General features: G+C 44.9%; 1 protein-coding gene across 4 annotated transcripts; it reads left to right on the top strand.

Moving 5' to 3' along the window:
* The first annotated feature begins 1110 nt into the window (after positions 1 to 1110).
* On the top strand, positions 1111 to 4822 carry LOC147222400 (transmembrane protein 233). 4 transcript variants are annotated; one of them, XM_086167818.1, is made up of 3 exons: positions 1111 to 1515; positions 2235 to 2369; positions 2662 to 4822. In XM_086167818.1, exons 1-3 carry the CDS (start codon positions 1330 to 1332, stop codon positions 2875 to 2877), a joined length of 537 nt encoding a protein of 178 aa, XP_086023944.1. In that variant the 5' UTR covers positions 1111 to 1329; the 3' UTR covers positions 2878 to 4822. The 4 variants fall into 4 exon arrangements, with proteins under 4 accessions (XP_086023944.1, XP_086023945.1, XP_086023946.1 ...); XM_086167819.1 differs by having other exon boundaries at positions 1113 to 1515; positions 2742 to 4822; XM_086167820.1 differs by having other exon boundaries at positions 1116 to 1515; positions 2735 to 4822.
* The last annotated feature ends 4925 nt before the right edge of the window (positions 4823 to 9747 follow it).

Raw genomic sequence — 9747 nt, 5'->3', positions numbered from 1 at the left:
TCACAAAATTCTGCCTGTTAATGATGCCGGTCCCGAGAAAATGGCTTGATTTATTCATAAGAGCCCATGTAATATTTCCTAAGAGAGCGATGAAAAAAGGGGAAAAAAAAAAAGCTTGATCCGGCAACATCAAAGAGAGTTAAAACATTTTCTTGATCTGTCGTTGGATGGAGTTTCTCCAGGAGATAACGCTCATCTTTGCCGGCAGTCGCTGGGAAATCCTTCGATGACGCGTTTGTTTTGTCACGTCGACGTCGACGGACAAACTAACAAGCCGGCGGCTCCCTTTGCAGAGCGCAGATATTCGGCAAGAGGATGCACAGCTCCTTATTTTAGAAATGCACAATGTCTGAGGTCGATGTCCGACACAGTCCGAACAGAGAAAACAGCGTGCTGGTAGTGCAAAGAAAGCCAAAAATCTAGAAGAAAAGGGAGGTTTTCCACAAACACCTTCCCTCCTCTCCTTCAAAAACTTAGAAAATCAACCAACAAATAGCCGATTACGGTGGATTTATACATGCGTGCTGTGAAAAATGGCCCGGACGCTGAGCTCTTCCTCACCGTCCACGCCCTGAATTTGTCACCGACGCCTGAGAGCCACCCGCCGTCGACACGGCAAAGATAATTTAAGATAAGATAAGATAAGAACAACTTTAATAATCCTTTAATAAAGAAAATTGTTGTGCCAGAGTTACAGAAAATATAACAGTAATAAATAATAAAAAGAAAAGGCAGAATTAGGAGTAAAATAAACTATAAACTATAAAGTGTCTCAGTGAAACTATAAAGTGTCTTAGTAAACAAGTGATAAAACTATAAGTGTCTTAGTAACAAGTGAGGTAAGGAGTGCACAATAGTATGATAAAGGAAAAATTGTAGTGTAGCTGTTATGAAATGAAATATTGCACGGTTCTGAATATTGCACAGAATTTGGTTTCACGATTAAAAAAACGAGGAAGCGTCCAGCCAGAGAGTCAGGTGACGGTTTCTAGTGATGGCTGGCGAAATGTAAGACGTTCCAATGGAGGATCAGACCCTTGTTTACTCTGCTAATAGCGCACACACACACACACACACACGGGGCCTTCCCGACGGCCTTGGTTATTTTTTTTCTAAGTTGGGCGGCTCAGCAGTGGTAAACAGTCTGAGCTCTTCCACTTCAACCCAAGGATGGCTGCAGGCCAGGGGGGTTAGTGATCCTCTCCTGTTTCTTCTGCACCCTTTCTCCTCTCCCAAAGAAGACCCGCCGCTCTCCGGTTACTGCTTCCTAGCAAAGTCTCGCGGTTCGGACGTTTTTTTTTTGTTTTTTCCTCCGGCTATCCGGTGAAAATGAACCTGGGAGCGCTGAATCCACGGGAGAAGATCTCCCTGACCGGGAACGCCTTTCTGGATCGGAGCTCCACAGAAGAACAAGAAGCTCTACCTCGGCTGCGCAGCTACCTGTGCCTGACCATTCTCACCTGCTTCTGTCCCGCGTACCCCGTCAACATTGTCGCCCTGGTCTTCTCGATCATGGTAAGACATCTCCCAGATACACCGACGTGCCGGATTAGACTGAAACTGTGTGAATAGTGGATATTTTCTAATTTTCGGATGACTCAGCGTGATGATTCGCCGCGCCGTGAAACTGCACAGCTGCTCTGCCCGTCACACGGATCTACTTCATCCTCCCTTTGGGGTGCAAACTTTCCAAATCGCGCATCCGTGCTGTAAACACAAACCCAAAACAGAACGTTAACTCCGAGGCTGATTAATATTCAATCGACGGCTCGAACGACCTCTTGCACGTCGAGAATCTTTAGTTGAAAAGATTCAGCAGGAAATTAAAAGATGCCAAACAAAATCTTTTCCTCACAGCGCCGCTTTGGTTTCAGTCAACTAACCATCTTCATTACCGTCGTCGTGAAAAACTGTTGCACCATGAAAGTCATCACATTGGTCTGAAATAAGAAAATTACAACCAAGAAAAATATTTCTGAATGCATTTAATGCTCTGCATTGAAATTAAGTTAGATCTCAGATGTTTAGCCTTGAGTTTTAGCATTAAAAGATTATCTTTTTTCTCCCCATAAATGAACAAGACATTCATTTACGCTACTTTGTGAAAACCGATGAACATTTTCACTAAATCGGAGCTAAACCCCCCTCATCACCGGGCGCGTTATTACCACGTCCATGCAATCTAACGGCTGATGGTACAATGGTCTACTTTTTTAAATGATTAATATTCTCAGTCTAGAAGCAGCTACTATCGCGGAGACTATGACGGCTCCAGACGTCTGGGCAGGAACGCCCTCTACGTCGCCGTCGCCTCCATCGTCATCGGCCTCCTCCTCATCGCTATTACATGCGTTGTGCACTTCACCATTGTGAGTATTCAGTAGGCTGGTCTCACACACACACACACACGATGGACTGTGTCGGAGTCGGGCCGTTTCAGTTTGACCAGCTATGGAACGGAAGACTTAACCTTCTCTCTCAACACGACGCCGGCGTCTCCTTTTTGCAGCGGAGCAGATCCTGCTCTGCATGCAAGTGCTTGTTTGTCTTTGTTGGCCTTCATGTATTTTACATTACCAGACAAAAATATTGAAAGTGACCTTTCACCCCCGGTGAATTCATGCTTTATATAAAAGTTATGTTTACTGTTATTTTCTCTAGTTTACCATGCAAGATGAACAGCGTCTCAGAAGGTCCCGGGTTCGATCCCGACAGAGGTTCTTTCTGTGTGGAGTTTGCAGGTTTCAAAACACGCCGGCGTTCATCGGAGACCCCAAACTATCCAGGCGTGTGAATGGTTGTGTGCCTCGGCGACCAGTGAGCCCCGCCTTTCGCCCAATGACAGCTGGGGCTCCAGACCCCCCTGCACGACCCTGACTCCAGGATAAGCAGCATGCATAATGAATGAGTGAATGAATGAATTATGCAAGATAAATTACCCTATAAATTAATCTTATAAAGACCTGTTAATTATAGACACGATGAATTCAATTCGACAATTTTCATAATACGTGACTATTGCAAATGTATATTCACGATAACGTACAACTCCTTATATAAACCCATCCGTTCTACATGCTGTGCAATTGTTTTGCGATTTTAAAATCCTAATGAATTATTCTAATGTATTTGATTAGATTTTTTTTGTTTTTTTTGACAGATAAATTCTCATGATGAAAGGCCTGGAAGTTTGGGGGAAAAAAAAATCACAAATAACCCATAATCAAGTAAAAAAAAAACAAAAAAAAAAAAAACAACTCAATTTCAATCTTGTTCAATCTTGAGAGGTTGGATCCATCACAGGTCCACAGATGGAGATGCACAACCATAAACCCTCTCCTTTACATGTCATATAGATGCATGTAGATACAAGAAATTGGTGAAGAAAGTGGTGAGACCAGCGATGCTGTTTGGCCTAGAAGCTGTTCCAATGACCAAAAGACAGCAGGCAGAACTAGAGGTTGCAGAGATGAAGATGTTGAGGTTCTCTTTGGGAGTGACCAGGATGGATAGGATCAGGAATGAGTCCATCAGAGGGACGACACATGGTAGATGTTCTGGAGAGAAGGTCAGAGAAGCCAGACGGAGATGGTTCGGACATGAATAAAGGAGGGATAGAGAATATACTGGTAGACGGATGCTGGAATTGGAGCTGCCAGGTAAGAGGTCTGGAGGGTCTGGAGGAAGACCAAAGAGAAGATTTATGGATGTCGTGAGAGGATATGAAGGTAGTTGGTGTGAGAGAGGAGGATACGGAGAATAGGGTAGATGGAGAGAGTTGATTCGCTGTGGTGACCCCTGAAGGGAGAAGCCGAAAGAAGAAGATACAAGAAATTGCCACGACCTGGATGACCGAGAACCTCCGCAGATGCATTCAGTCATTTACCTTCTCATTCACAGCAACTCGATTCAGGGTCTCCATTGAACCTCCTGCGTGTTTTCAGACTGTGGGAGGAACATGGAGACCCCGCGCAGAAAAGCCCCCTGGTAGGAATCCAACTGTGGACCTTCTTGGAGTGAGTTGGAAGTGCAAACCGCTGCGCCGCCCCCTGCTAGAAACCGATTAGTCAAACGCACTGCCACTTTCCTCTGTGAGCTGTGACGGAAAAGTAATCTAGTCAGACTTTGCATGGATCTTCAGATACCCAACGCCGTCACATGAGCAAACACGGGGAATAAACAACCGCATCTCAGGCCTAAACTCCTGGAGCGGCGGCAGCCATCTGCCTCAAGCGGCGCAGCCGAGGCCGGAGGCAGGAAAGCGATTGTCGACGAACGCCGCGTCATTAATAACGACAGGTTTTGTTTGCGTCTGTTTGTGTCAGATGGATTTTTAGCGCCGCCGAGCCGGAGGGGGACGAACGAGACGCTCGAGCTGCGACGCGATGAACTAACGATCTCCAAACGGGCTCGGATGGACGGCTGAGAGGATCCGGAAGGATCCGTGTTTGCTCCGGTCTGCGCGTCACATCCCTTCGTGTTTGCACTTCCTCGAGGAGACGATCGAGGACCGCTTCATCCGGGAATCTCATCATGAATCAGTGATACTTGGAAGGACGGAGGCAGCTTTCCATCAATGTGGATCCATCTGTTGTCAGACTCTCGCACTGATGTAGAAATATAGGTTCTGACTTTTTGACGACCCCCACTTCTGCTACAGAATTCACTCTATTTTTAGTATTTCTTAATTAAATAGATCATTTTGTACAATGCGCAGTTTGATACTCTCAAGAATACTTTTTATGCTTTATTATTATCATTATTATTATTATTATCATATTGTGTTCGTCTGCGGTCACAGCAATAAATTAAGTTTTTTTTTTTTTCCTGTTTTCAATCTTTCTTTAATACCGATACCTAATAATAATCCTGCACACTTTACTGGTTTCAAATATAGCTGTTGATTTGTGTGGCCTCACATCGAGATTACATGCTAGGAAAATAGAGAGCTCGCACTTAATTATTTTCAAACAGCGGCGCCGAGCAGAGAGATGAGCTGCGTTCTGAATTCTAACACACAGCGCAGGGATTCCTTGTTGTCTCCGAGGCTTAAAAAGTATTACCATGTGTCGAATCCAAGAAAATTTAAACTGCAACGCTTGAATGGGGGAAAAAACAACAACTTCAATTTGATTTTTTGTGTTGATATCGGCGGACATCCACCTCATATAAATACACACGAGTGTATCTTTAACGTGCGTTTTCTCTTTTCCGTCCGTCGAACGTCAACCATTTTTCAACGCCGAAGTGCAATCAGCCGACGCTGGGAAATTTCCTTGTACTCTGATATGTCACATTATATCCTGTACTAAATATAGCAGGCTTCCCTTCGTACTGCAGGTTGTCCAGCCCGTCATCTGGTCACACAGCTCTGACTCACATGAAACATGGGAACGTGACGTAAAAAGGTGGGAGGAGGAGGAGAAGCAATGAATTTCATCTTGTGGATTTTTTTTTTTTTTTTTTTGTTTTCCTCGATCTAACCCCCGCACCCCGGGTTTTTCTACTTTTTAAAACGTCATTCCTGGATAGGGAAGGCCGTATTTTACACACACAACAACAAACGCTGTCCACGGAACGAAGTAAGATGTTCGTTCTATTGGATTTGCGGCGCGGCGTGCCCATCTTCTAACAAACACATCCTCTGGGTGTAATTCTTGTTGCCGTAACAGGCCCGCCGCAATGTTTCCCCAGCTCTAATGCATTTGGACTAACCACTTTTGGCAGTAATCTCAGGCTATTATCTCCCATTATATGAAAGAGAATTGCGATGTGTTTGTAGTGGCGCCTCTTTGATGTCGCACCAAAGCTAAACTCAAGAGAACATGATGAAAAATGAAACGGGAGCGGGGATTAGGCGACATTAAAGCATTTAGGATCATCGGAGGGGGGTTGGTGGTGGTGGAGGTGGACTCTCTCTGAATAATGATACACGGTTGTGTTGGTGAGATTTCACACGCGGGCCGAAGAATGGCGGCGCGCAGCGTTTTCGAGAGGCAGCTGCCTCCGTCGCTCCGTAAGCGAAAAATTCATTATTCCGGTTGTGCATCGGCAGCCTGGTCTCACCTGGAGCGCTGCCGTCGCACCGATAGCCGCGTCGTGGCCAATATGCCGAGAGGGCAACGGCGCGACTCACACCAAACGCTCATAAATAGGTCACTCCAACCAGCTGCTTCCATTAGTGCAAGATAGAGGCTCCGTGCACGCATATCCCATGACCCATTCCCCCCGGCGAGCAGCGCTTTGATACACTTTGAATACACGCTGGAGTGTTACTCTGCAAAGTTACCGCGTGGATCGGACGTTTTAAGACTTAAAAGGATAAATAGTGATGAGATTTCTTGCGGGCCGTATCAAAAATGGATTCAATGCCGATGCCGTTTCCGCGAAAGCCCGACTACTGGCACGTCATGTTTTCCTGTGTGACAATTCCATTAACGTAATAGCATTAGTGTAATACAATTTCTATTCAACCCCCCCCTCTTATTGAGGATTTATATTCGGTTAGTGGTTGTAATTCCACAATCAACACTTTATAATTTCCCCATCAGTTCTGGTACCTGTTTTAAGAAAAAAAAATGCGCGCGGTAAATTTAAAGCGTTTAGTGCAGCTTTAGTGTTAACATAATGATGGCTTTATTTTCTTTTTGCGGGATTCATTGTATTGTAATTCAAAAAAAAATGGAAATGATCAAGACTATTAAATATTGATACTCGCCTCATGTAAGTATCTGTAAAAAGTAGATTTGGGGTAATTGAATAGAAAGGAGAACTTGCTTTCCTACGAATATGAGATTTTAATAAAACATATTGAAAATGGGAGGTTCAACTATTTGTCACTTTACAGAAGATGAAGCTTCTATTCTCTTGTTTTTGTGTTTAAATGTCAAAGCCAATGGCTACAATCTATTTCACTAGATTTTAAATATGGATTATATTATGCATATGGATTATCTGCAGTTTGTTCAAAATGGATAAGTGGGTAAATTGACCCATTACAATTATTTATTTTTGTCAGCAACGTCAATTTAAATTTCTCCAGCGTCTCCATTATGAGTTTGACATGATCTCATATTGTGATCCTTATCTCTGCAGACGCTGCTCCAGCGCTGGTCTTTAACCACAGCCTGCGGACACGGAGAGGCCTATTATGGTTACGTTTATGTCTAAACGCGGTTTTGCGATTGCAGAACTCCATCTCTTGGTTCCTGTGAAGGCTCTTAAGTCAACAGGATTGTTTTCCAGAAATCCAGCTTTTGCATGTGACAGTATCTTCTCCGGCCTGCAGAGGGCCCCGAGCCTCGGGCCGGCTGACACTGACCATTCCTGCCAGCTGGTGAATTGAAAAATTCATTGCTTTCAATGACACTCGAGCCAAATGATGAAACACAAAATGATTTATCGGCTGAAATTTAAAAAAAAAAAAAAAGAGGAAGTAGTTTGGGGTTTGGGGGAAAAAATCTATTCAAATTCTTTATTAATATTTATGTTAACGTCTGAACCAAATTCACCCTGAGACCTGAAAGGGATCAGTGACAAAACTCTCTGCTAGATCTGTCTGTTTCCCCCCTCCTTTGCTATAAATGTCTGCTGTCATCCACAGGAGATGACCACATAAAGCTCTGGCTTATTACATCTGCAAGTGAAATATCTGTGATCCCATTATTTCTCCCAGGACTGTGCTTGGAAAGAAACTTAACACGTTCAGATCGAAACCAGCCACAGATGTACGGATGTTATTTTGAAGGGACGTAAAAACAAAAACAAATAAAAACACGTAATCGAACAATCCATCGGGCTTTGGTTTTCAATTTTTGGTAAATTAGGTCGATGACCTTCAAGAGAAATACGATTGTACATCCCAATAGCGAGCAAAAGCGGAGAAACTTAAGACATGTCTAAATGCTACGAATCAGCCGCAAAAGGAACCCAGAGTTTTATGCGTTGCACGGCGATATCCGCCTTTCGCTCAAACAGATCCGACGCGTCGGGATGAGATCGCGGGGGGGGGGGGGAAATATTGCGCGACAGAGACGAGACCGCGGTCCTCAGATGTGACACAGCAGCGGCCGCCGCTTCGAGGACGCCCGCAATATATCCCCGCCGGGATTTAGGCCGACAAGTCATCTAATACGTGCACCTTTTGGCAAAAAGGAGTAGAAAATGCGATTGCCCCTTCTCTAGGAATTCACCTGGAATCATCCCATCACACTTTCCTCTTGGAGCAGCAGTGTGGAGAACGGTTCAAGTGAATTGTTTGGCTCTTGTGTGCTCCACAATGTGAGGCCGAAGTCATCATTTTGCCTGACAGGCAGCATTGCTTGTTCTCCTTTAACCCACCACACACACACACACACACACACACACACACACACCCTCCCCTCCCCCTGTCTGCAGCAGGCGCTCTGGTGTAATTACATCCAAACTACTCCCCTCTCCCCTACGCTTGATATCACCGCTGACATCCTCCAACTCAGCCCCTCCTCAGTCTATCTCCTCTCCGCTATCGGAGACCTCGTCCACAAGCCCGGTCCTCGGCCGTGTGTGTGCAGCACAGACGGGGGTTGACGGAGAGAACACGGCAGACAACCGAAGGACGAACTTAGATCCGTGTCAGCGGACCGGCGGCGGCGGCGGCGGCGGGGGGGGGGTTTCTGACGACTGAATTATGCAGTTTGGTAACTGTTCAGCAGGCGGGGGGGGCTCGACGGGGTAAGTGAACAACTCCTATCCTATCAGGGCTCTGCTCCGCCGTGTTAAATCCAGCATTCCTATTATCTTGCTGTGATAAATTAACAAAGGAAAGGATTTGTGCGCTTCTTAGAATGTGACAAAGTGACAAAAGGAGATGAAGGCACGAGGGGGATCTATAGTTGTGATTCACCGGAGGGTGGGGGGGGGGGAGCTTTTTATTTTTTTTTTCCTTTTCTTTTTTTTTTTTAAATCGAGAACGAGATTCCTTCCTTAATCTCGCAAGAGAGAAAGAACAGAGGCTTCTTTCGCACCTGAGGGTAAGAGGGCTGCAACAAAGCCGTATCAAACGCTTTATCAAACCTACCTGTCACAGTCTGTGAACAGCCCTGTTTTCAATTACCAGGGCATGAAGCAAACCCCCCCCCGCCTTCCCCCGAGGACCCCGATTAACAGATCAGACCGACCGATAAAAGCCGATCACAGGTGTGTGATTGTACTGTCACTTGCAAAGGGACAGTTTGTTGTTTTGTGTTTTTTTTTTTTTTTGTCTTGCAGTAAATGTTGACCGTGGAGTTTAGCCAACAGTTAAGTGGGCCATTATGCGTCGAACCCAGCGAGGGGAAAGAGACAAATGGGTTAAAGACGAACTGCTTGGATAGAACGCGAGACATTTAAGCGAGTTAAATGATCCATTTGGGATGATGCCTGGTTTCTAAAGAGGTTAGTGTTTCCTCTGCGGAAGTGTTTTCTTCTAAACCTTGCCTACAAAATAAACAACGTGCCAGTCACATATTGGGGGGGGTCGAATTTTTATGCATCTTTCTAATTTTATGTGGATTTAAAAGGGAAAAAAAAACGCTTCAAACGACGCCCTACTTTCGATGATGTAATATAAAATACACACACTCCTATCCAGAGTGTCAGTCTCTAGACTATTTCCATTTAAGAGTGCCAGACACTCACAAATAGCTTAGTTGCTATTGTCTCTCTGCATTTTCCATGTGCATGCTGTTTATGGATATTGATTAAGAATTCATACGCCGAATACAAGTG

Source organism: Fistularia commersonii, chromosome 21, assembly GCF_037954325.1.
Source record: "Fistularia commersonii isolate RoL2024-O1a breed Wild chromosome 21, RoL_Fcom_v1.0, whole genome shotgun sequence".
In the NCBI taxonomy this organism is placed as follows: domain Eukaryota; kingdom Metazoa; phylum Chordata; class Actinopteri; order Syngnathiformes; family Fistulariidae; genus Fistularia; species Fistularia commersonii.
The sequence above is the reverse complement of the archived record's forward strand: the minus strand, read 5'-3'. Positions and strand labels throughout refer to the sequence as shown.

What these genes read in the sequence shown, in the direction of transcription:
- LOC147222400 (XM_086167818.1), top strand. Translation starts at nt 1,330, where the DNA reads ATGAACCTGGGAGCGCTGAATCCACGGGAGAAGATCTCCCTGACCGGG. An exon ending in CCCTGGTCTTCTCGATCATG is followed by an intron (nt 1,516 to 2,234) that starts GTAAGACATCTC and finishes TAATATTCTCAG; the next exon opens with TCTAGAAGCAGCTACTATCG. An exon ending in GCGTTGTGCACTTCACCATT is followed by an intron (nt 2,370 to 2,661) that starts GTGAGTATTCAG and finishes TATTTTCTCTAG; the next exon opens with TTTACCATGCAAGATGAACA.